The sequence below is a fragment of the Diadema antillarum genome, unplaced genomic scaffold, assembly GCF_040938485.1.
Source record: "Diadema antillarum isolate AM-2024a unplaced genomic scaffold, OU_Dant_1.0 scf00000184, whole genome shotgun sequence".
Lineage (NCBI taxonomy): Eukaryota > Metazoa > Echinodermata > Echinoidea > Diadematoida > Diadematidae > Diadema > Diadema antillarum.
Window position 1 is genome coordinate 885442 of NW_027271073.1, and position 27879 is coordinate 913320.

The 27879-nt window shown below is 39.2% G+C and overlaps 1 protein-coding gene across 1 annotated transcript in view; it reads left to right on the forward strand.

Moving 5' to 3' along the window:
- LOC139723287 (zinc metalloproteinase-disintegrin-like MTP8) overlaps positions 1 to 27879 on the forward strand; it is a 114209-nt gene that overhangs the window by 71604 nt on the left and 14726 nt on the right. The window contains exons 7-17 of the mRNA XM_071634547.1: positions 764 to 894; positions 16617 to 16688; positions 18223 to 18392; positions 20847 to 20931; positions 21417 to 21562; positions 22321 to 22492; positions 23546 to 23716; positions 24759 to 24876; positions 25247 to 25349; positions 26445 to 26643; positions 27065 to 27142. Of these exons, the coding sequence (XP_071490648.1) occupies positions 764 to 894; positions 16617 to 16688; positions 18223 to 18392; positions 20847 to 20931; positions 21417 to 21562; positions 22321 to 22492; positions 23546 to 23716; positions 24759 to 24876; positions 25247 to 25349; positions 26445 to 26643; positions 27065 to 27142 (1445 nt within the window). The remainder of the gene's footprint in view (positions 1 to 763; positions 895 to 16616; positions 16689 to 18222; positions 18393 to 20846; positions 20932 to 21416; positions 21563 to 22320; positions 22493 to 23545; positions 23717 to 24758; positions 24877 to 25246; positions 25350 to 26444; positions 26644 to 27064; positions 27143 to 27879) is intronic.

The following is a 27879-nucleotide window of genomic DNA, read 5'->3' on the forward strand; positions in this document are numbered from 1 at the left end:
CCTTGTCAAGCATCAAAAGGGGGAGGGGGATTGGATTAGTCTGAACATGAAGAGGGTTCCTTAATGGAACAGGAAAAAAAAAACTCATAAAATGAAGACTTCTCACAGTGCTCATGATCAACATCTTCTACCGACATCAAACATTGTGAGGTTTATTTTTATCTTTCAATGAGTGAGAGATGCCTTAGGTGCATAATGGAAACAATTTGAAGAAGTCAGACTTTTAGGAACGTTTTCTCATTTTTCTTACTAGTATCTTAGGGGGAGTTTGAATGAAGTTTTCAGTGATATTCCATCACCAAGTACCATCTTCTCAAGATATTAGCCTGTATAGACATGAAAATCCTACTGAGTCGTGCGATCAGCATTGCCATCTAAATCCCAAGAAATCTTGTCATTATTTCTGAATTATTGTTGTAATTTGAGAAATAGTGCAATGATTCGCTTGCCCAGTGAGTGTGTGAAAACACTGGAGCAAAAAATCTGGAGATCTTTCATCGTGTCATTCTAAACACATGATAGTACAACACACAAACACAAGGGTAAAGTTCACCATTTCAGTGGATTTCTGGCATGCACAATTTTGTCGAAAAATTATTGTGATGAGCAATTAGCAGGATGTTTCTGTCCATCTGAATGGATGCAAAAAACCTTTGTATTCATAGATCTTGCTACAGGATATTTTCAAGTTTTGTTCTCATTGTAGCTTTTCTCTTCTTGTTGTATATTATCTGTGCATCCTCTGTTTATCTTCCATCATAAGCGTTTGACCTGGACACGTCACACGATGAAGAAGAGAAAGAGGAGTCCTCCGATGGGCATCACAGACAACGCCGTGACATCCACACGGAAACCAAATTCATCGAATTGGTCATTGTCAATGACTACCAGGAGGTAAGTGTTGAGTTTCTGGATTTGGTCTTGGCTTGTTCTTCTGTTTTTCCAAAGGATGCCTCCCTGAGTAGAGCCAATCTATCAGAGACAATTTCCTATGCAGGGGGAAAAAACAATGATGAGAGAAGAAAAGTTCGCCCTGTAGTGTACAAGCTTCTCGCTCAGGTATTCACTACTATTGTAAAGGCAGAAATTTCCACACGAGTAATTTTTGTGAATGGCCAAGTAAGATGAATTTTGTGTGTTTTTAATTCCGCAGAATCAACATATAAAATTGTATTACACATAACAAGCATCGCGTTACTGGAGTTGTTGTGTTTATCAACTCTGTCATGAGTTGACTGGGAGGCCTTGTCACTGTGCAATTCCCTTGCGCAGTTTGACCTGAGGAGCAGAAATGCGTATTTAGCAGTGGTTGGCATGGGCAGGTCAGAGTGATAAACACATTTCAAAACGACTTCGCGTTTATCATCTCTACAGAAACGTGTTTCTGGTCCAAATGCATTTGTAACTGCACTCTCAGGAATGCATTTCTAACCTCGTTTACAAAACAGCTTTGCATTTATCAGTTGCCCAAATCTCCCTGAAAGTTGTTTGGAAACCTTAATTCTGTGCCAGAAGTGAGTTGTTAAAAGCACCCCCAGTTACAGAAGTTTTAGAAGCCTCATAATTTTATTACTGATTCCTGCAAGTTTTATTTTGCTCTTGAATTGGCAAATACTTGTAAATTGATTTGTGATTTTTATGCAGAATTTATGATTTTAGCCAATTCCATCTATGACACCGTTTTCAAATACCCTGTATAAGATACGGGCCTAACCCTGGATGTGCCATTATGGTTAGAAGTGGGGCCAGGCCAATTGCAAAGCAAATTTGATAGAAATGGAATGATATCCACACCTTGTGATGGTTGCTTTTAAATGAAGCTTTGTAATATTTATTTTTTGCTCCAGCACTCTGTCACACAAGGCATATGTACCATGATTGTAGTTTTCATAAGAGCAATGACTGTAGTGTCAGCTATTCAATTGTAAGGAGTTTAAGCTGTTGTCGTGGACACTGTAATTATTGTCAGCTGTTAAAGGGTGAACAGTGGATACAACAGTTTCGCGATGAGCAATCTTTCTTCTTCGTAACTTTTTTTAATGCTCTTCTTCTTCTTTTTCTTCTTGTTCTTGTTCTTCTAGTTCTTCTTCTTTTTCGTCTACTACTACTTCTACTTTAGATTGCAATTATAGGTATAGATAGGGCATTTTAATGTATATTAAAGTTCAATCAGAAGATATTCATTTCAAATTATACTAAGAGACAGTAATCCAATGCACTGGAGACATACAGTGCTCAAGCTCCTATAATGCCTGATAACATCATGATGGTAATGATGTATGAGGATCAAAAAAGTGGGCAAGCTTTTGATGCGGCGATAATGTTTTTTTGTTGAATAGTGGAGGAAATATGAGCTGCTAGTAGTGTAAGCTTACACATTTTCATATGGTTGGTCGTATGGTTGGTTGGATTTTGTTTATGCCAAATGGTCACACATGTGACCCACACTTTACTTTCCTTTAAATTTGTGGATGGATTTTCGCTATCAGTCACAGAACAAGATTAAGTGAATAGATTTTATGCAGAGAGCCTTAAAATGTACGTAACATGCACACATGTATATACATACCATGTGGTCATACATTTGGTCATACTATGTTTGGTTTGGTTTTCAATAAATTGAATTGAATTGAATTGAATTGATACATAGGCCTACATACATACACTGTACACACACATACACAAACATGTATGATATAATTTACACACATATCCCCGTGTACATACACATGCTCGCACACACACATACACAAACATGTATGATATAATTTACACACATACCCCCGTGTACATACACATGCACGCACACACACATACGCATATTCACCTTCAATAGCAAGAGAGATGTATAGTATACAGATATACGTGTATATGTGTTCATACATGTTGTTACATGCATGTCAAAATGTCTACTGGTATACATGGTTTCCACACTAGATAGAGAGGAAAGCTGTAGTAAAGGCACACACACAAACAGACTGAACTCTTCCTACAATTAGAAATGCAGACATGTAGGGTCATATAGACATACATGACATTCCTGAGAGTTAGACAGTTCACGTCACCCAGTCTGCTATGTTCATTACTACAGTCCTAGTGCTCTACCTAGTGAACCACAGTCTTAAAGGAACCCATTCTCTTCTATCTGACTTTGTTCCATTTTTAGCTCACCTGAGCCAAAGGCTCAAGTGAGCTATTGCGATCGCCCTTCGTCCGGCGTCCGTCGTGCGTCGTGCGTCGTGCGTCGTCCGTCGTCCGTCGTCCGTCGTCCGTCGTCCGTCGTGCGTCGTCCGTCGTGCGTCGTGCGTAAACTTTTTACATTTTCATCTTCTTCTTGAAAACCCCAAGACCGATTTTCATCAAACTTGGCAGGTAGCATCCCTAGGGGGTTAGGAACTCAATTTGTTAAAATGGGCACCATGCCCCACCCAGGGGGCCCCCAGGGGGGCCCAAACCCCCCAAAATTAAGGAATCTGTAAAAATCTTCTTCTCTAGAACCAGAAGTGATAGAGCTAAGTTAATACTATGAGTTAGTACATTGATGACTGTAGTTTCAAGTTTGTTCATGGCAGAATCAGGGGTGCCCCCCTTGGGACCCAGGGGAGGGGGGTGGGGAAGGGTTCTAATGGGGCCTAAATTGTACATTTTCATCTTCTTCTTGAGAACCCCATGACCCATTTTCACCAAACTTGGCAGGTAGCATCCCTAGGGGGTTAGGAACTCAATTTGTTAAAATGGGCACCATGCCCCACCTAGGGGGCCCCCAGGGGGCCCAAACCCCCCAAAATTAAGGAATCCGCAAAAATCTTCTTCTCTAGAACCAGAAGTGATAGAGCTAAGTTAATACTATGAGTTAGTACATTGATGACTGTAGTTTCAAGTTTGTTCATGGCAGAATCAGGGGTGCCCCCCTTGGGACCCAGGGGAGGGGGTGAGGAGGGGTCCTAATGGGGCCTAAATTGTACATTTTTATCTTATTCTTGAAAACCCCATGACCCATTTTCACCAAACTTGGCAGGTAGCATCCCTAGGGGGTTAGGATCTCAATTTGTTAAAATGGGCACCATGCCCAACCCAGGGGGCCCCCAGGGGTCCCAAACCCCCCCCCCCCCCCCCCAAATGAAGGAATCTTTATAAATCTTCTCTAGAATCAGAAGTTATAGAGCTGAGATAATATTATGAGTGAGTACATTAATGACTGTAGTTTGAAGTTTGTTCATAGGAGATCCAGGGGTGCCCCTCTTGGGTAGGGGGGGGGGGGGTGGTTGGAAGGGTCCAAATGGGGGCCTGAATTGTACATTTTCATCTTCTTCCTGAAAACCTCATGATGGATTTTTGTCAAACTTGGCAGGTAGCATCCCTAGGGGGTCAGGATCTCAATTTATCAAAATGGGCACCATGCCCCACCCAGAGGGCCCCAGGGGGCCCCAATCCCCCCAAATTAAGGAATCTTTAAAAAATTGGGCCCTTATTGTACATTTTCATCTTCTACTTGAGATTGCCTGGTCAAATTTTAATTTAGATTAGTGACTGCGTGAAAGGTGAACTTGCGATACTCAGGTGAGCGCTAGACCCGCGGGTCTCTTGTCTTCTCCAGTCTCCTTCTTTGTTATCATTTTTCTGAAAGTAACTTCCTTAGTTGAGTTTTATCCCCATCAGATATAGGCTCAGCTTTTACACTGTTGCCGGTACTCAAAAGTAGAGAAGATATGAATTAAAGCAGGATCGAGAGTTTTATCTTATAGGGCCGCACTTTCCTGCCACTTCTTCTCGTGGATGAAAGTTCCTTTCAACTGAGACGGGGACGTGATCTGAATGTCAGAGAGTCAAATGTTCAAGTGGTGCAGGGGAGGAACATTTCCCCTGAATATTTTTTTTTTTTTTTTTTGGCTTTGTTTTACATTTGTTCCAAGGGAGGAGGAGACTGTGTATCCCTAATGTCTGTTTGGAGAGGAAAGATTTAGGAGGAATGGAAACCACTTAGAAATACAGCCATACTCTGAGAGCTCCTTCAAGCATGCCTACCTGTGTGTTCTGGAGAATTCGACAAAGTTATCTTCAAAGCGATCATTTGAGAAGGATTAGAGGGAAAAGCTCCTCTTGTGTTTTATCTCCTCCCTATCACCTATTCCTATTTTCAAGCACTGCACAGACTATGGTTTACCATCGGTGTGAAATGCTGCATTTTGATGTCCGAAGGTGCATTAGTGTCCTCCAGGCCTTCCCCCATCAGAGAGGAGCTCTTTTGAGAGACAGCCACAGTGCATTAGTATGCCCATTCTGCAGGGGAGAGTGCTAATATAAAATGTCACTGCACTCAGATACATTTGCCTGCTACGTGACTCTGCAGCCCCCCTCTTCACACTCGAAAAACTAGACAGAACAGAAACCCTGTTCACACCTATTCTGTGCTGAGGGGTATAGCCGACATATAGGGGTCTTGTGAGCTTTATTGGCTGTCTTTCCATGACAGTTACCTTGTGACTCGTTAACGTTTGGTGTATGAGTGGTATGGTCATACTATTCAGAGGGTGATCAAAGTTGATTGACAATTGCTTCCCATATCCTTGGATTATAACATGTTTAGCCCACCAAATTCAAATTCGACATGATAAAAGAGAGTTATTTGATATCAACTGCTCCTTTTTCCTCACCCCCAAAACACAATTCTCATCAAATAGTGACAGATTGTTATGTGAATGGATTCTTAGGGTTAGAACTCGAAGCTTATGTTTCAAACAGCAAATTATAACTATGATGAAACAGTACATTAATGTGCATCAATGAGATTCATGCTCTGAAGGGTCTTTCTAGTGCGTACCTGAGATCAAACTGGAATGACCCCTTGAAGGCTCAGCGCCACCGAAGTTTAATCAGTGAAATAGAAGAGTCGGGCAAGTCTGTGATTAATCATTGACTCATGCTCCAATTTTTAGCGGAAGAAGGGAAGCGATGAGAGAGATTCACCGTCACGCAGGTCATGTGACTCCCCGCGGTGAGCAATTCTCGTAAACGACACAAAATGACACGAAATAAAGACCAGGTTAGAAGTTGTTCCAGGATTACAGCTTTCTGCTTTTACCAACCAGTTTTTCTGATGTAGTTGGAACAACAAAAAATGTTTTCTCTTTTCACATGATTTTGTGGTTCCTACAGCATGAGAAAACAGTCGTGTGAGAGGTTTTCTGCGAAACTTAAGTTTGCCAGGAAACCGTAACTCCCACTGAATGTGAATGAACTCTCCCCACATAGATGAACTTTGCTGGAATGGGAGAAATTTTTCTTATTTTGGACACTGATCATGAATAATTGCTGTTGTAGCGAGCTGTTTGAGAATGTGCCCCCTTAAAAGAGAATGTGACATTTTCCCCCCCAGCAAGTGGTAGTAACATGATACCATTAGTTCAGTGATCGTGCGCTATATTTAGTATACACGGTCTCGCTGCCTCGGCGCTGCAATATCCACGCTTTCCAACCTCTATTCATGAGGCTGCCTGGGAATATCAATCAAAAGGGCTTTTTTAGCAGGTAGAAGGGGAATGAATGTTCATCATTCCTGCCATTCCACTTGTTCTCTTCTTGATATATAACTCCACCGAAGAAAAAAAGAGAGAGAGAGAGATGGGAAAGCTCATCTCATCATGACAGGAGATAAATGCAGCTTCCGCGTCAAGTTTCATGTTTTCACTGAGAATAAACAAATTTGATCATGCCAAGGAATGCAGCCTGTTCAAGATGAAGTAGTTCATTTCTGCACTGATAAAAGAGTCACATATAAAATATGTTTGTTGGCTTTTCATTGCCTGCACATTTCTGCTCCTATTATTATGTATCATGAATGTTATTACACTCTCCCCACTCTTCAGCTTATAAATTGTGCTCTACCTTTGATGATATACAAATCTAAATGCCATGTATAAAAACTGCAGCTGGTGAGCGGAGTTTGTCATTTTATGGACCATCAGCAAGGAATATCATGTCAAAGGAACTATGCTTATTACACTCAGTGTCAATTTTCAAAAAGATTTTTTTTTGACCTTGTCAATGAAATTATTTTATCATGTGAGTTTGACTGGAAATGTGCATTGCAAAAGATTGGTCATTATTTTCATTGTTATTATTGTTATTATTATTATTATTATTATCATTATTATTATTATTATTATTATTATTATTATTAGTAGTAGTAGTAGTAGTAGTAGTAGTAGTAGTAGTAGTAGTAGTAGTAGTTAGTAGTAGTAGCAGTAGTAGTAGTAGTAGTAGCAGTAGTAGTAGTAGTAGTAGTAATTAGTAGTGGTGGTAGTAGTAGTAGTAGTAGTAGTAATTAGTAGTGGTAGTAGTAGTAGTAGTAGTAGTAGTAATTAGTAGTGGTAGTAGTAGTAGTAGTAGTAGTAGTAGTAGTAGTAGCAGCAGTAGTAGTAGTAGTAGTAGTAGCAGTAGTAGTAGTAGTAGTAGTAGTAGCAGTAAGCATTGTCTCTGTTCTTGCTTCAACTAGATTTCATGTGCCCAGAATATTACCTATTTATGTGAAATTCCTTGATATTCTGGATATTAAGTGAGGTTGTAGAGCACAAAATATCCGGTCTGTACTTTATCAGAATGGGCTTGCTTGCCTGGAAGTAAATTATGTCAAGCGTGTGCTGAGCATTCCCACGAGCAACTCTCCAAAGTGATCAAATCTTGTGATATGCAATTAGGTTTATGAATAAAGTATTTTGTGCCGAGGCAGGGTTTGGCATTTGCTTTCCGAGCACATTCTAGATCGTGGGTGGATAAAGGTGGAGGAGTGGGTTGGCACGTGTGCAAAAGTTAATTATTTTGTGTTCAGTGTTGAAAAATATATCATCAATGAGAACAAGAAGGTCAGTAATACATTATGGAGTAATACCCTTTTATGCTCTGATAACACAGCAAGTTTTTTGATAAATTTGCAATTGATTGTCATGACAGGTCATTATCAAACCTGTTTTGCTGGATTATCCCAAGGGCATTGTTGTAATCACTATGAGGAAAAACAGTAGGGCAGAGGATGTGAAAGTTTCACTTCTTACGAGTTTTTAAATCCAATAAAGGTAGAGCTCCTTACATGGCCCTATGTATGAATGAGATATTAGCACAGTGGTGTGAGGTTGTCCAGGAGGTTTAATGAGAGTTTTGATTGGTTGGTCTATGAAGGGGGGGGGGGGGGTTCTTGATGGCATCATGGGTGTCATGACGCACCCCCTGCGTGCTGATACCTTCTTCAGGAGCCCTGCAGGTGGTTGCCCGTCTGTGGGATTTCTTCCTAGCCAGCGAGTCTTATGATGCATCGGTTCACATGTCTGTGACTCATTTCAGCCTTAAAGGTAGAATCCACCCATCCTAGGTTACCAACCAACCCATTTCTATTTTCTACAATATTTTTTTTTCTGTTTTCTTTGTTTCCAAACTTACATTTCTCATTTTTCATCTGTAAGGAAAGTGCCACCTAGCAGTGGAGTAACCAAAGGCAAGTTCATTGAAAGTCATGTTGATGGTTTTGAATGTAACAGCTTTAAAACTACTGTACAGGAAGGGCTGTGATGTTTCTTCATGTGAAATCTTGAGTCTCCATCCTCCTTGGTAGAATCCTATTAGAAAGTCATTTGATATTGCCCTGCACTTTGAAGGATGTACTGAAAGAAAGAGATCTCTCTCACGTAGCAAGGTAGCCAGTTTAGTGAAGTCGGTCATGGTCTTTTACCGATGGCAGAGTATATATTCAGAGTTTCCCAACCAATGTGGAGCAGTAACCTACTAAGTCAGGTCACTGCTATTTCTCATATTGTTCCAACTCATAAAGGTTGAGTCTATTTTTGTGAGCAATTTACTCAAGATTCATTTTATTGAGATGGCCCTTATAAAGTAGCCCACATAACCTCATTTTCCTAATTCACACTATAACCTCAGTAGATCTAGGCATTATTGGAGAGAGCCAGTGAGTGTGGAAGTTATTGGATGCGATCGCTGAATTATGGAGCTGGATACTTTCACTAAATTATGAAGCATAAGATATCAAAATGATATAGTAGACCGTCGTCAATCAGAATGTCTGAAAGGATTGAACTGGCTCAGAGGATGGTGTGTTTGCTTCGCACACCAGAAGGTTCCTGTTTCAATCCCCTGATGAACACTTTGGTACTAAATGCTGGTCAAATGTTTTCCATGGTGCTAAGAGGTGAAAATACTGGTTATAATCAGTCTTTGGCTGTTAATTATGGGATGTTTGTCAATGAGAGATGATGTGGGAGATCACATGACCTGTCAGTGAGGAGCATGATGCCATCCTTGGGATGCCATTCTTGGGATGTCGTTGGCAAATCATACTCGCATGAAATGGGAAAGTTAATAATAGAAAAATATCTGTGCTCATGATTGCATTTGAAATGACTTCTCATTATGAGATAGTAATTCTTAAATAGGCATCCCAAGGTCTCAGTTTGCGTCCAGCTACACTTTAATACGAATAATGAGGTTTTCAGCTATGATGGAATATTAGTCTTGTTTCAGACAGAGATTTTTCATTTTCATCACAGGGGTCGAAGCATTTGGTATTCAATGCAGCAGGATGTTGGAGCTCTGTTGTCATACTAACATGTCTTCCGACAAATAGTGTCATGTTGGTGTCACTGTAGGATAGCAATACTGCATCATTGGCCTGTAGCATTAGTGTTATTGTGATTTTTATCTCTTTAAAGGTTTCTTTATCACTGATGAGTTCCCTCAGCCAATGAATTATGATATTGAGGCTCTCTTCAGAAGGAATGCCTTTCTTCGCTGTGTGTGTGTCAGTGGCGGATCCAGGGGGGGGGGGGGGGGGGGCACCGGGCGCACGCCCCTTTTTATTTTTTGTTAAAACAAAATAAATACAAAAAATGGGGGGCGTGCACCCCCCTTTAATTTTGTAAAAGCGCCTCCCCTTTACGGAATTCCTGGATCCGCCCCTGTGTGTGTTCCAAGAGAGGGAAATGAGCGTACCCCTGTCCATTTGGCCCTGCATTAGGGCATTGGACAGTGCCTTCAAAGAAGTAGAAAAAGAAATCCAGCAGGAAACCTTTGTTAACACTATTTCTTCAATTCATCATTCACGATGTGATGTAACTTGTAAATGAAGAGCAGAATTAAGAGCATGACAACATGAACATAAATGCCAAAAATGATGGAGGATGTTTGTTCCAGATGCGTATCCCTGTGGAGATTTAAGAATCAATTGTCCCATTTGTTGTGAAGTAATTGAACAGAAGTCTTGTTTGGAGGCAACAAGTGGTCCCATTTGAAGTCATTGAATGTATATAAATTTGTCACATGGGTTCTGGATGTTGAAATCTATAAGATGAATGGCTTCCAATGCAGGTGTGAGGTAGAACAGCTTGAAACGTTCAAGGGATGCCACATTAATGTCTTGCACTCGTGACAGATTAGTCAGCGAAACATTTTGCATGATGACAGCATTGCCTTCCACCTCCCATTGGGCTGTAGATTGATTGACAACATGTAAAGACCAAGTCACACCCCACCATACTGGTACCACCCCCTGTAGGTGGTTTCAGAACCTGATCTGATCAGATCTCGTTTTCCGTATTCTGTCTGTTTATACTGAGCTAAAAAGGCTACTTCAAGCTGCTGGAGGAGGCTTCAGAGCCCTCTTTATGATTAGTAAAAATGGGGTAAGAGAGAGAGAGCATAGAGACTCTCAGGGCATTCAGACGCAAAAAAATTTATACTAGAACAGTATAGCGATACCAAAACGGTATAGCTATACGATGAATTTATACGTCTGAATGCTGACTAACGAAACGACTTATAGCGAAACGATGGTCAGAGCATCGACGAATCAGCATTCCGTGTGCGTCTGAACGTAGGGCGACCATAGAACGGTATAACTGGGCGGGGCTTAATGGGAGCGCGCACGAAAGGTGACCCCACAGCTGTCACTCATGACTACAATGTATAACAGCATGCGCAGTGGAAAACTGCACATCTATACGACGTTTCCCAGAACTGTCAAAATTAGTGTCTGAACGGTCTGTCGGCTATACGATGATTCTTTATATGTCGTTTCGTTATCGAGTTTTGGTATAAAATGGCATGCGTCTGAATAGGTCTATGTTCACACATGAGTCAAATCTTGGGAACAGTCCATGTAGGGATGTTGTAAAGGTATATTAATCTCACAGGGGATTGTTCACACTTGTACCAAACTGCTGTGGACGGTTTACAGGTGACTGTCTCACCAGTCACTATTAGGTGGTCAACTTACATGTGAACAAACCATGCATCTAACCCGCAATGCATTAGTTCCTGCCTCCATATTGTTGCCACGTGCGTCACATGTGATATACCGGTAGACAGCTGTTTGCATCACTCAGTCTTCACATTTTTCCCAGAACATTTCATGTTATCGGAGAAAAGGAAGTTTTCCCACCAGGATTCATATTTACAGCAAAATGACAGGAGAAATCCCTCATCACCGGGTTTCCTCCTCAACTCTGAGACCAGTTTGAACCCAGCAAACGGTGGTATGTAGAATGGGTTTGAGGAGATAGCCCTGGCTGCAATTAGCTCCTGTCTCGACAGCCCATTGTGCCTGCCAGGATAATTAGCTGTCACGTGTCATTAGTGCCCACACTAGCTGCAGGGGGTCATACTGTGAGACCACAGGAGGGCGAGAGAAAAAGAAACAGCTTCTGAAAATGGAGGGGGGGGGGGTAGGGAATCATCATAGCTTGTAGTACATTTCAGCCAACCTGTCTATGCATTAAACTGGACAAGTTTCATGTTAGATATTTCCTGGATATTACACTTTAATCAGGCAATCGTTTGTCTCATAGAATGAGGGTTAGTTTGAATGAGAGATAGTTTGAATGAGGGTTAGTGTGAAAGTGTGGAATTTTGTATGAACAAGAGAAAGTGTCTTGTAAACCAACAGAGGACCTTGTTTAAATCTGTCATTTAGACCTCAGGTCAATTCACATCCTGTTCGATACGTCTATTGTGTATTCAGATCACACTGAAGTAAAATTTAGAGTGACGAGATGACGCAAGTCATCCAAAGTTCTTGCGCATCGAGTGTGTATCACCCCCATGAGGATTCGAGATGCGTGATGCTGATATTCCAGATGCAGTCAGCGACCGGAGGATGCTGCGTGTAGATGTCATGGCATGATGAATGTCTTGTCTTTAGGTTACCGTACCCAATGCTGCTGGCCATGAGGGTGCAGGTTTTCATGGAGCTGAGGTTGTTTGCGTGTGTAACAGGGCCAGAGGAGGAGAGGTGGGGAATATTCATGAGACGGTGACCATCATGGGTGGCTCCAGGTACCGGTACTCATGGTGGAGGAGATAGACAAGAGGGGGTGGGGTAGAAGACAGGAGTTCAGGAGTGCACCATGGTGGCACTGGTCCTTTGCTGCAAAGCATTGTTTGATCCCTCGTATGCTCTACCCAAAGCTGCCCCACCCTCCCCCCCCCCCAGAAAAAAATAGATAAAGAGAGAAAAATGTGACCTTATAGCCAAGACTCATCAATTACACAGGCCTCTAGCACTCATGCCGTGACATTTTCAAAGAGCTTTTAATGATAGGGAGCTTTAGATTATTGGGACGCGGACATTAGAGGCGAGAAACCTGTTCTGCGCATGTGCAAAATTGTTAATGAAAATTGATCTCGCATCTCTTAGTTTTCATGGTTGGTTCTGGGCCATTCAGTGTCCGCTCGATTCACGACATAGAGAGCTACTCGATGCAATGATGTTATGGGGGCACCATTTTAATTTGTGGAGGCTGAGTCCTCATATAATGTAAACCTTCTCTACAACACAACAAACAGAGAGAGAGAGAAGAACAGCCAATGCAATCATCGTCTATTTAAAGCATCCATGTAGCAAATCTATAGCTCCGTAATGATAAGGCAGAAAGAATGTACACAGTGGGTGTATGAAATAAATGTGAGTGTTTTAGTTCTTTTCTTGGCTGCATTTTTTTAAAGTGGTCATAGTCATTTGGGCCTAACTGGTCAAAACATGTGAAGAATGATGGTTGTGAAGGGTAATCATAGAATAAGTCTTCCTTGTAGAAAGCACTGTTAAGTTTTAGAAAAATGCTGAAAAAATAAAATTTATTTTAGAAAATCACTTTACATTTAATATTAGTATTTTATCTGTAGTATTTTACTAACATGACTTGACAAGCACAGTATTGGTGCCTCAAATTTGTCAAAACATCAACTGTGTCCTGCAATGTTTGAATTTGACTGTATTAAAACCCTCAATTCTACTGTCTTCTTATGACCTATCTCTGGAAACAAAATAATTTCATATTCCCTCATAACAAACTAAAAATTGAATTGAATTAAATGCATACAAATGAGGAAGGAAACTACACCACAAATTAATAATATCGTGTTGATATATTCTGTCATTTTCAGCTGTGAGATATTAAATGTATTACATCATAGTTTCAGCCTTGCCATCTAGACAGTAAAATGAGTACAAATTTGTTTATGGCAAGCTGGCCCTGCAAGCAGTGAAGTGACATTGATGTATCGGTTTCGCTGTCATCGTATGGACGCTGATGTAACAAGATACTACTGAGATGGTTCCTTTAGTGCAGCTGCATTCGCACACAGGAAAAAATCACTTTTTTTTTTTGTGCCGCGATGTGAAAATTGACTTTATTTTCCAACATTCACGCACAGCAAAATAAATGATAATGATAATAAAGAAAAGAATGATAAATCAATAGGCTTCATATGAAACACTTGAATCCTCAAAACCGTACATGTGAATGACTACAGTATGACACGGGACTCCCAAGGGTGTGAACATACATGTAGTGTGGTGAGGTACATTGTGGGATTATAAAATACATATTTTCCTTTTATGTGTTGTTCATCCACCACATAGGGCAAATTATCCCAAAAGTTTTTAAAAATCAAGTTGGATTGATTTTTGCATCGCAGTGCATATCAGGAGAGTAAAAAGTTTATTTGTGTCCACACATACAAATGAGCAGTTTTCACCTTATTAAAAAGATATACAGTCAAACCTGCCTTAGCGGCCACCTGTCTATAGCGGCCACCTGTCTATAGTGGCCACTGCAAAATCCCCCCGAGAGAAAAGCCCTGTTAAAGACCCTGTGTATAGCGGCCACCTGTCTAACGCGGCCAGCGGCCACAAATTTTGTTTCCCGCGGGAGATATTAACCTGTCTATAGCGGCCAAAAACCCAATGGAGCCGTAGCCAAGCCGATAATTCAGCGTATTTTTCTGTTTAGCCGTGCGAGCAACGTTCAGTGATCACCACCGCTGCATTCATCCCTCATTCAGTCATAATAATACACGATTCTTCACGACAATAAACATGCTACTGTGCAACAATTTCATATACACCGGCATGGTTAAATGCATGAAACGAACGGTGTATGTATACGTACACACATACACTGTACATTATGTAAGGATACAATGATGATACATGTACATGTAAGCAATGCACACAAAGTTGGATTACCTGTCTATAGCGGCCACCTTTCTATAACGGCCACTTTTTCCGTCTCCCTTGGGTGGCCGCTATAGACAGGTTTGACTGTATATATATTCATTTTGTGTATGTGTTAATGCAGCTACAGCTAACTTGTGAAGGGCTGTATTCCACCAAATACAACAAGTGACAATTTCTACCAATTTCATTATTATATAATTTACCGGCACCAGAAATACAACAGAGTTACAAGCATGTGATTCAAATCAAAGTGATATACACTCTTCCTTATAATCACTTCATACATTTGTGCATAATTCTGAGATGATTCTGGATGTGACTTACGTCCTTCTGCCAGATTGCAACATCAGAGCAAGATGACATGAATCTCTTACACAATGGCTGATTGGTAATGTGGCATGCAATAATATCAAGGGTCATGTGATTTAATGAACTGTCTGGGGACATTGTTGCATGTAGGGAGGAAGATTTGCAGTAGTTTCAATGTGGACTTTCTCCTGCCAGACAATTGTATTGGCCCATTACAACAACAAACAAAAAAAGAAAAAAAAGAAAAGAAAACAGTCTGGATGGCGCCAAATAGTTAAGTGTAGAAACTTTAAAAACGCAACTGCAGTTAGGCTGTTGGAAAATATTGTGATAATAAATGAACTTTTAAGTGTTTGTTAGTCTCATCTCCTCTGTAAGCCAGTCAAAACAACAGTGCCCATGTCAACAATACCAGCACATGTACTACTCTACTTCTGTTCCTTAAGTAGTTTCGTTCGTTGGTGTTGTTTTTTAATGCAATAAAAAAAGTCATCAATACATGAGTCATTTTTGTAACCCAACTTTCATGGGAGGTCGGATAAGTGATGGAAAATAATGTAACCATTTTTTAAACACAATCACTTTAGTATCCTTGAGTTGTTTGTTTTAAATCTTTTCTGTTAAATAACACAGAGAGGATGAATAACTTGGTGATTAGATTTATAAAAGAAACAAGACTAAGCCAATCACAAAATATCACTGTGTCTGCATAACCGGATATTAACGTAGTGTACTTTTCTACAGAGTACCAGCTCTTATAATGTAGCAAACTGTTGTTTACAAATAGTGAATGGTCAGGAGTGCAGTGGTACAAGATTTCTCATGAGGTTAAAGATAGAGGCACTCTGTTCAACTCGGCAAGTTAAATAGTGCACCTCATCTTTTACAGAGTGCGAAATCTTGTTCCACTGCACTATTTGTTTTATACAACACTTCAGATGTCCATAGATGTGGTCCAAACAGTTTCTTGAATGTAGCACAGAAATGGCAACCATTTTACATTAAAGCCAAATTAGTAGCACAGTCACAGTCAGTCTAGTCATACGTGTAGGAAACCAGTCGGTTGAAGTTGTTTATAATTATAGTAAAAAGAATAAGAAAATGCATGCTTGTGACTGTTGAGTGCACATGGCAAAGGTTTGTTTATTGTGACATCAGAGCCGTACAAAGGAACAAATACTTCAAGTCAATCATTAAACACAAAAGTCAATGGAAATTGGGGACATCAGCTTTGCGATATCCATTTTAGCTGAAACATAATTGCATGGCTGACAGCGACTGCATGCAATGGAACTTTTATCTGCATGTAATGTGAAGAACAATTGACCAATCGGATAGCTTTATTCTTTTTTAGTGTCGTATAATTGTTACTTGTAATTGATTAAGTTCACCTGTGTTAGTGCTCCTTTGATGAACATTGTGATTTATACATCCTGTTATGTTTGAGATAACTTCTGCTCTAAGAGCTTTCCTCCAACTTCACCTGTTTTGTGCTTGTCTTTGTACTGAAAATAAAAAAGAATAGAAGATTGTGTTTTTGATTATCATCATCATTATCACTGCCGTCATTGTCATTTCATCCACTTTCATTTGTTACTTCATCTGTTCATTTGTACTATGCATTCTCATTAAATATTGAATATCTGAATCAGTATGAGTCAATGCTTTATTATTTGTTCTGCTTTAAAATTCCCAAATAGTTCAAATTTTCCTTCATTATTGTGTTGTGATATGAATCCTTGAGCACTAACACGTTTTTTCTTTCTTTCTTTGATTTCATTTGTTGCAGTTTTTGAGGCATGAGGAGAATGTGGAGATTGTGGAGGATAGAAGCAAGGAGATGGCCAATATGATGGATATGGTGAGATATACCGGTATAGGATCGCATCCTCTTGACCACACCCATTCTGGGCTCCACAGTTAAACCATCAAACCACCTCAGGGAGTTGATGTGCTGGTTACCTGCGCGGCCAGGTGGATGGGTGTGGGATTCAAACCTCTTTTGGTTTTGACAACAATTGGCAGGCAGGAGATGTGCTTGCTTAATATCTATTCTCATGTCATCAACTAATCACTTAATTGAACAAATACACTGAATTGGATTGTCAGATTTGGATTTTAAATTTATGATTTATAGACAATGTGTATCACAACACTTTTTGTTCTAAGTGTAATAGATTTTGCTGTGGATCTTTGGAAAGCTCAACAATTACCACTTACATTGAATGAAAAGAGAAAGACATTGTTTTTCTTTGGTTTGTTTGTTTTGTTTACTAATATGATATCTTTGTCATGTACAAAGGACAGGATAATTAGTGTAAGCTGATGTGTAACCTAGAATATTTATCATTGGCACGCTGGGAAGTACACTCATCATGATACGATAAGCCTGTTTGATTTCTGAACTCTTTGAAGGGCTGGTTTTCAAGTTAACCTTCGTGGTCCTATCAGGGGAAAGATCAAAACTCTCACCTAATGAGCCACAGCTATTTCTTGTCTAATCGAGTCCTGTTTTATTGATGGTAATGTTTTAATTATTGCACATGAGATAACCTGCTTTGCTGGAATTCCAGTTTAATGAGCCTCTCTGTGGTGTGAAGTCAGTGAATGTACGGTGTGAGAATGTCTCTCATCAAATGAGTAGGACGAATGAAAGAGGGCCTCATTCGTGTTGAGTCATTGGTAAAAAGTAGGTGATGAGGGCTCACTTTTGGGGCAGTCAAGGAATCATTTGTGTCCATGTCAGCCTGAGTGGTTGCCATTCCAAGCACCTTGTGGATGTAGTGTGAGGGGAAAAATGGCAAGGTTCCTATTTCAATTGAGCCGATCATTACTGAGCTCTGGTGTTAATGAGAGATCCTAGAAGTCAAGTTATGTGTTGGGGGTTAATTTGGTTTTCACGTCTACAAAAAATACCTCCCTCCTTCTCTCTCTCTCTCTAAATGATTACAGTCTGTAGATTATCATGTAACATGAGACAGTTTGAATTCGGTTCTTTGCAGAGTGAATCTATATACATACGTATATCTATCTGTCTATCTATGTGTCTATCTATCTGCCTGTCTTTATCTATAATTTATCATTCTATCTATTTATTTCTCTATCTCTCTATTATCTCTCTGTATATTCATCTATCTATAAATCCATTTTCATTTTTTCTTTTTCCTTGATTCATTTGTGCCATTTTTGTGTCAGTACAACTATACCTTTTTTTCTTACTTTTTTTTTATCCTGTATTGCTCCATTCACTTTCATGACATAACTTCTTCAGTATTGCTATACTTTGTCAAGTTATTCTGTTACCCATTTTTCTAGAGCTTGTCAGTGACTGTAATTCGTGGCTGTAAAATCTAATCCATCTACATCGTGTCTCTTGTGACTCCTGTCTCCCCTAGATCTATCGTCCAATGAATGTGCGAGTTGCCTTGGTGGGTGTGGTCACCTGGTCTCAGGGTGATGCCTTCCAAGTCAACGCCAACCCCAGCACCACCATGGCTGAGTTCCAGAGATGGCGTAAAGATGTCCTCCTGCCAGACATTAAGAATGACAATGCACAGTTTATCACGTAAGATTACAATGTTCACACCAACCCTTCTTCTTCTTCTTCTTCTTCTTCTTCTTCTTCTTCTTCTTCTTCTTCTTCTTCTTTTTAATCATTCCAATATATGCAAGAGAAGAATACAAAACATTGCCCATCAAAGACAAGTTTGATAGGTGCCTGGTGATTTGTATATCTTGACAATAAAGTAGTATTGGTCTTTTATATCTGTTTTCAAACTGCCAGACGTAATGTTGAAAGGCTACTAGAGAAAATACAGGCTGCAATAGATGTCTTGACAGTAGTAGATTCCCTCAGTCTTTGCTCTCAGAATGTCCAAGAATATGTTAGTTTTACCACTTGTGTGCTGTATTACAGGCATAAAAAATTTACCAGGAAGAAATTAATGAATATATTCAGTCTTAATCAGTGATGATGATGATTATGAAGTTGGTAACCATGACAACTTCTACATTACAGTGTCAAACAGACTGCTTCTAATTTCCCCTGGGATAAATCTGACATTTATGTGTGTTCATTTTTACTTTTTTTTTTTACCTCACCAACATGGTTTAGAGTAATCATGAGAGTGCATTTTATAGTTTTAATGAGCATGACAGTTTTTGCTGGAGTTGGAAGCCCAATAGTCAGAGCAGTGAGTGAAATCTTATGGTGTCATTCTCGGCCAATAACATTCAGTAGGAAGAATCCAGCCATATCTGTAGATCAGACATGTACAGTTATGTGTTGGTAATGGCTGACAAAATTCTGTTTGGGAGGGTGACACGACATTTGCTCCAGCAACGATTGCTTCAGTCATATTTTCTCCAAGGACTTTGGGTTATGGTTGTGATAGGGTTTTAGGTTTAGTTTAATGTGAGGATTAGGATTAGGGTGAGGGTTATGTTTGTGGCTAGAATTTATGTCTGGATTAGGGTGCAGATATTTCAAGGGAACAATTGTTGCAGGAGCAAATGTCATGGAACCATTTGGGAGGCTGATCTTTGCTGTCTACATGGCCAAATTTCAGTCATTAACAATATTAGTGTGTCTGCAGCATCTAAAAATGGGGGGGGGGGGGTGGACTGGGAGGGGAATAACCTTTTGTATGCAGTTTGGGAACCATAACAATCCCCACCCCATGTTGGTAGGTCGTGCTGAGTCAAATTTGCAACTTGCTGATAACCTGTGAGCAAAATTCATCTTGGAGTATGAATTTTCTTCAATTTGTCTCCCTCTGTACAAATGAAATTTGTAAGATCTCAGCTGCTGATCTGCATTTTTAACAATTCATCTTCTTATTATATTTTGTTGATGCCCTTTAAAACTTATCTATGTCACATGCTGATGAATTCCACTTTGAGAAGATCCAGCCATCCACAGACAAACTTGAGTGAAGGATGTCGTTACTCTGCGAGGCTGAAAATTCTTTCTCGGTGTGTGGGAGCACGAGGCATATTTACTTGCAAGAAGTGCAAACTCATATCGCCTCCAGCAAGGAAACAGTCAATGCAGGAAGACACACACTTGACACGTAGACCTTTTAACCCCGTTCTGAGCTACACTTCTTGACGTACCCAGGGGGGAACCCCTACTCTTAAAATGCTCTTGAACCATATCTTCAGGGCATGTTAAGTGGCGGGTCTTCTATCATCCTTGCATAACTGTGGGGAAAAAGGTCTGGCTGTATTCAGGGAGGAACAAGTCTGGCTGTATTCATGGAGGAACTTTGTATTAATCGGCAGTTAATAGATTGACAGGGGGAAGTGTCTTCTTGAGAAAGCATCTAGTGATGCATTCACTCTCTTACTTTTATGTTTTAAGATAATGAATAACTTAACCCCTTCTTATATAAGAAATGAATTTGAATTCGTAACTCATTTTTACCCCTCTCATTTTGCACAAAGATTAAGACTACCCAAACCTAGAACTGAATATTTGAAGAAATCATTTAGATATAGATATGCTAATGATTATAATGACCTTCCCATGGATATAAAGATTTTTTTTGTACTTCATGTCTTCATGTTTTCAATGTATGAATTTCATAATTTCATATTGTATTTGCAATTTTCATGTTGTGGACCCCATGGAAGAACAGCCATGTTGTCATCGCTGAATTTAGGCCATCTAGCCAATGTTGTTGTTTTTTGGAGGGAAAATAAAATCAATCGATCAATCACCTCATTTTCTTTCTCATCTTGTTCTTGTTTGTAGATGAGGAGCAAGTAATGAGAAAGTTTACTGCAGTTCTTACCACTTTTCACAAGATACTGTCATGGTTTGTGCACCATTATGAGGTGTCTGAATGTGAAAATTTGCCTACCCATGATTTCTGCTTTACCAGTTTACTAAAATTAATATAGAGACACATACTATTGGTTACACTATTCCATTGCTTTGATGAGTTTTATATTTGACTCTGATGCTAATTTTGCTGAAGCTTAAAGAAGATTTTCCTTCTCTTGTACATTCTTCCAGGGGTGTAAACTTTGACGGTAGCACCGTTGGGATGGCATCTCTTGGGACGATGTGTTCGGATGAGAGATCGGGAGGAGTCAGCCAGGTGAGGACTTGAACCACAAACCCAGCTCAGTAGATCCTGGCTTTGTCTCCTATATACCGCGGTCAAGGGTCATTGCTCACCCATCAACTTCTATTTATTTCTTACATGTATCAGACTATCTAAATAAGATGTTTTTCGGTGAAAGATCAATCAAAAACATATCATATGAATGTATTTGCTTCAATTAGATAAAGGATGTGAGATTGCTGATTGTTATTTCATATATATATATATTCTTTTGTGGCAAGAGTCTAAGGAATGTCATATAGGCCACTCTTTCACTTTGATGTCTATGCTATGGAGGAATTACCGTAGATAACAGCATATGATATCAGTACAAGTGGAAACATGCATCATATTTAAAACTGTAAATCAAAGAGGAGATTTTATCGAAAAACCCTAAAAGGAATAGATACTTTTGATTAATAGAAATGTTATGATTCTCTTAACTCTGTTAATTCTCTGTTGTTTCCATCTTTGTGCAGGATCATGACAGCAATGTTGCCGTGGTAGCCAGTACCTTGGCTCATGAGATGGGACACAACTTGGGTTTCATCCATGATACCTCTGATAGGAACTGTATCTGTGATGCTCCTTCCAATGTGGGATGTGTGATGGAGCCATCTAGTGGGTAGGTCTCTAGTTGGTACTTCTTCTTCTTCTTTTTCTTTGTGGGTACTCTGCCTCCTTTGTTTCCTTGAAGATTATTGCGGATATCAGCTGGTTTTGTAAGTGGTTGACCACATCATCAGGATTTCACCCTGCTCCTTTCGAGAGGAGTAAAGTGGGTAGTTTGAAGTGTATAGGGCATAGGGAATAGTGCTCTTACACACAGAACCAATGGCTTATTAAAGTCTCCTCTGAAAGACGTGGGACTTGAACCTCATAACATACCTGTGATCTGTGATCTTTCTCCATACATATGGTCTCAACCACTCAGTCATGGCAGCTCCATGGGTTATAGAGCAACTTTGAACATGTTTTATCTATTGTGTGGAATATTTTCCTGTGGTGCAGCAGAATGAGATGTATTAATTTTCTTGATGAAAAAAAAAGACTTGAAAGCTGGTCAGTGGAATATGATGAAGATGAGGTCAGAGCCATTATAGCTGAATGATACAGTGTGGTGAGTGTGAAGAAGCTATTTTTAGTATTTTATGTAATTATCACTGAGAAGAGATATTGGACATGAAAGAATATGTTGACAATCATATGAGGCAACATTGTATTGTTTGATATAGAGTAAGATAGTGAGAGATTGCACCACATGGATAATTGTTATTGGTCTTCCCAATGTGCTCAGTCTTGATTTGTATGTTTAGTTTGTGAATTTCTGAATGATTTGTTGGTAAAATGACCATCCACTTCTATCCCGGAATCTCTCTACAGTCCCATCCCACCCACAAATTTCTCCACGTGTTCCTATGATGATCTGAACGCATCCCTGGAGAAGGGTCTAGGGGCGTGTCTCTTTGATTACCCCGACATGATCTTTGATGGACCAATCTGTGGCAATGGATTCCTGGAGAATGGGGAAGAGTGCGACTGTGGATCACCAGAGGTTAGTGACCTTTGAATAATGATAATAATAATGATAATAATAATAATAATAATAATAATAATAATAATAATAATAATAATAATAATAATAATAATGATAATAATAATAATAATAATAGTAATAATAATAATAATAATAATAATAATAATAATAATAATAATAATAATAATGATAATGATAATGATAATGATAATGATAATGATAATGATAATGATAATGATAATGATAATGATAATAATGATGATGATAATGATAATAATAATAATGATAATTATTAATAATAATAATGATAATAATAATAATAATAATAAGACTAATAACAACAATAATAACAATAATGATAGTAGTAATAACAATAATAATAAGAAGAAGAAGAACAACAATAATAATAATGACAATAATAATAATGATGATAATAATAATGATAATAATAATAATAATAATGATAATGACAACAATAATAATAATAATAATGATGATAATTGCATTCATATGGAGCTTTATTCTGGTGTTGAACCATCAATATCACCTCCAGTATGGCAAGCTGATGTGGATGAAATCAAAGGCCAAACTTGTGTTCTTTGAGATTGTCAGAGATTTGACAAGCAGTATTTACAAATGCAACATTGAAGCAGTTACATAATCGTTGTGAAGAGTAAAGATACCCACTGCTGTGTATTGCAGCTCTGCAAACGTACCTCTCCAATTCATTTCATGTAGCAAAGTTTGTCAGACTGGAATATATGATTTCAGTTATATTATGTGATATCATGACTTCAGGATGTTGAGGGATGATGGGACAGTCACACAGTTTTCATTATGTATGTTTAGTAAAGTTTTGGCTCGTGGATACTTTACTTTTAAAAGCATGTACTATCGATGGAAATGTACCACGTCTTTGTATCAGGAAAGTAGACGCTCAGTGATAGATATACATTCCTAGCTTTCAAATGATATTCTATCCAAGGAGCTTTGTCACATTGAGAAGTTAGTGAATGACGTAGAAAAAGAGTTAATGCCTTTGATGTAATTCGAGTCATTTTCCATTCACAGGAATGCAAGAATGACTGCTGTATTGCATCCACGTGTCGTCTGCACGAGAATGCAACATGTGCCAACGGTGAGTGCTGCGAAGACTGCCAGCTGAAGAAAGCGGGTGAAGTTTGTCGCGACATTGGTACCCAATGTGACCTCCCAGAGTATTGCACCGGTCTCTCTGCAAAGGTGGGTCTGAAGCACCAGACTAGCAATATCCAAAGGGCCCAGTTTGGATAGATGTAACAAAGTTCTGTGTAAACTTCAGATTTTAAGATTCTTAGTGGTCATTGAACCATGTCATGGGTTTTTTGGCTTGTTTTTTTTTTTTCATGTAACTCATTATTACAGTCATTTGCATTTAGCTCTTATGTCTTTTCATAACTGTTGAGTTAACATATTTGATTTTCACATCATGAAAGAATCTGTGCATAGTTTAATACAAACCTAATTGTGTAAAATAGACTGGCACATGCTAGCCTGAAATAAAGACAAAAATAATGAAATCATGATTTTACAAAGTAGCCATAAACTTGCAATAGTCTACAGTGTATTGTAAGAATACAAAGGTTTGTACATTTTTTTGACCTACAGTATGTCCCCCCCCCCCAAAAAAAAAAATAATAATAATAATTACAACGAATTTCCGCATTGATAACTTTTAATGTGATTAAACTTTATGAATGCTATTGCAGGGTCTAAAAATATAACATCTTACCTGTATTTTTCAGAAAACCCCATTCTATTTAGTAAAGTGGTCACAGAGAAATGTGGATTGTTGTAAAACATGTTGTGAGTCTGATTCTTCCAAGTTTAGCACTTGGATGCTCTTGGAACTGCACATTAACGTGTAAACACAAGAGACAGAACTTGGATGGAAGGGATTCCTGACGTGCTCTACAAAGATCCTCATTTCTCTTGGACCACTGAAGCAAATCAAATTTGGTTTTCTGTAAGAAATTGTATTTTGATTGTTTTACTATTTTTAAAGTTATCGTTGCAGAGGGTACTGTTGTAATTTTTTTTTTTTACATACGGTATGTTGATATCATGCGATGTCTGACAGTACCTTATAGATATTAACTTTATTGGGTTCTTGCAAATATTATTTCTTTGACAGCTGTTTTGATTTGAGTTTTTGTTGTCATACAAATAGATCATGTAATATTTTACTTTATGTGAGCTGTATTACACAATATGCCATTGACTCCTGTGTGTGAATTCCCTCCAGTGTCCAGCCAATGTATACAGGCAAAATGGAGAGCCATGTAAAGACACAGTGGACGCCACCTGCTATGACGGTCAGTGCTTGACGCTTGACCACCAGTGTGAGAGTGTCTGGGGAGGAGGTAAGAGTGGTAATGGAATGTTTGATAGTTTCGATGTCAATGTTTCTCTGTAGATGATAACAATCAGTTGTTTCATCACCTCAACATTGTAAATCCCAACTTCACGTCAGAAATCTTTTTTTTTTTATGTATTCTCTGTTGAACTGTAAATAATGGAACATTGTGAAATTTATAGTAAATTCTTCAGGTTTTTATTTCTTAAGAAATATATTCCTCTTTAGGAGATACTGTAGTAGATCTAGAGTCAAGCATATATTCCTTCTATTCTTAGATGATTACATATCTTTGTCAAGTATCACATGATAAAGTCATCTGTTTTTAATGTCTTTTCACATATACTCTCAACTCATTTTATTTGTTTATATTACAGATGCCAAAGCTGCTCATGAAAAGTGTTTTACTTTCAACACTCAAGGAAGTTCATTTGGGAACTGTGGAGGAAGCAGAACAGCATTTGAACCTTGCCTGCCCCAGTAAGTATAAAAAATTCTTACTCAGGAAAGAAAAACAATCAATGAGAAAAAGTGTGCTACCAAAATCAAAACGTTAGTTTGTAGTGACAGAATTGTGTTAGTGGTAGATTTCAGGTCTCATATTAAATATTTCAGGACATGAAATCATTTATTCAAATTATGAATTCTTGTGTCGAGCTGGTAATTGCAATTGCAATTTGCCAGTCAGCTGCAAGATATCATTTACAAATGGAAATAGAAATCGTTGATGCCAGCACTGAGCTGTTTTCAGTGTTGCTTTTCCAGAAATGGAAGTTACTGTGACAAGTAATGAAAGCTTGTTTATTTGTTGTTGGGTGACTGTGTTCAATTGAAATCATTTTTTTAGATTAATTTTCCTTGGGCTTGCTTATTGATGCTGTATCACCGCTGCTTTTCTCTCCGCTATATGTGTATGTATGGTTAAGTCATGTATTTAATTGTTTCAGCTCCTTGCTTTATGTTATCTTTCCTATGACTTGTATTGCCACTACATTTTATCCAATGTACCCTACCCACCTGTTACCCAATATGCCTGGCCCACCCGTCTCCCAATGTGCTGTACCCACCTGTCACCTAACACGTTCCATCCACCTGTCATGCAATACGCCCCACCAATCTGTTCTTCCAATGTGCCCCACCCACCTGTCTCCCAATGTGCCCCAACCCGTGTCACCCAATGTGCCCCACCCACCCATCTTTCAATGTGCCCCACCCACCTGTTCTCTCAATGTGCTCCACCCGCTTGTCGCTTGTTCCATCCTCGGCACCACCTGCCACCAAAACTGCCCCACCAACCTATTCTCCCATTGTGCCCCACCCACCTATTTTGAAATATGCCCCACATATTCCCAGTATGCTCACCCACCCATCACCCAATTTGCCCCACCCACCTGTTCTCCCAATGTGCCCCACCCATCTGTTCTCCCAATGTGCCTTACCCACCTGTCACATAATGTGCCCCACCCACCTGTTCTTCTAATGTGCCCCACCCTCCTGTGTTCCCACCAATCCATCTCTCATGTGACTCATCACTCAATAATCCTCCTGGCAACCTTCCTCCTTCTCTTACCCCAGGCATGTCAAGTGTGGAAAGCTCATGTGTCAGGGAGGCAGTAGCTACCCTGTCCTCAGCTCCCTGGCCAAGGCCAGCCAAGGGTACATCTGGGATGAGAACAACGTCCAGCATACCTGCAAGTCAGCTTCTATAGACCTGGGCCAGGATGTGCCAGATCCAGGCTATGTGGCCACTGGGTCTCTGTGTGCTCCGGGATTTGTAAGTTTTGTAACTTTCTTTCACATTTTCCTCTATGTCTAAGATGATGCTGGGTAAATGGTAATGGGTTATGGGTATATAATGGATGAATGTAAGTATAATGGTTTGCTAAATTTATCAATTACCAGATTGATTTCAAAGTAAAAATCATCGTAGCAGTCAAGATTTTGACATCTTCCCTGTAATATCAAGAATTAGGTTGATTGTCATCCTTTCCATGTTTCTGTGTGACAACCAACTGATATTTCTCATATATTTGTGCTATTCAAGTTGTTGTTTCAAGATAAACTTCTTTCTTATTTACCACTTCTAATACTGTTTCACCAATAAGAACAGATACTAATAATGTATGAAGCAGTGGTTTTGGTAGACCAATACTTCATTTGATGTACAATTGTTCTTTTGTCCCATATTTCCTCAGGTTTGCAGCAATTTCCAATGTCGAAATCTGAGCACACTCAACATCAGGGCATGTCCCTTCAACTGCCACAACAATGGAGTGAGTCCTGCACAGAATTTGGTATCCCTCTTGAGAGAGCTTTATTAGAGCCAGTCTTTTCTCTTGGGGTCCTTTATTTCTTTTCTTTTTTCTTTCTTTCTTTCTTTCTTTAGACCAGCCTCTTGATCCCCACAAGATACCCAAAAGATATTCTGAGTAATATCACATGACAGCATTAGATAGTGCTGGATGAGGGAAGCAAAACTTGTAATTGCTTGTCATAACGACATTTCCTAGGCAATTGTCTTGCATAATGTTGAATATGATTGCGATAGTTATGATCATGTTAGATTCATTGTAACTAAGGAAATGACTATCTGGTCAAATACAATTGGTAGGTTGTTGTGTTACATAGAGTAAACAAGTTCACAAGTACTATGAATTGTAAGTGTCCATATACTTCTACAAGGGAATAGATAGGTGAGCGAAATCCAAGGTCATCAGATTTTAGCAGCATATTTCTGGGATGCTTGAGGCATTGGTGACTTACTCTGGGAGACTACCGGTACATGCCGGGTGGAAAAGAAGTTAAAAGAAATTAATAACTGCAGGATGGGTACAGGCAAGGTCTATGAAAGTGATATATTCTTGTGATATATATGATATATTTCATTCAATATATAATTCAATCTTTACTTACCAAAGTATGACTGTCAAATTCCTCTTGAGGGATGTTGTGTTCTGTGGCTAAATTACGGCAGTATTAAATGTAAGTTGACATTACATGCTGAAATTGT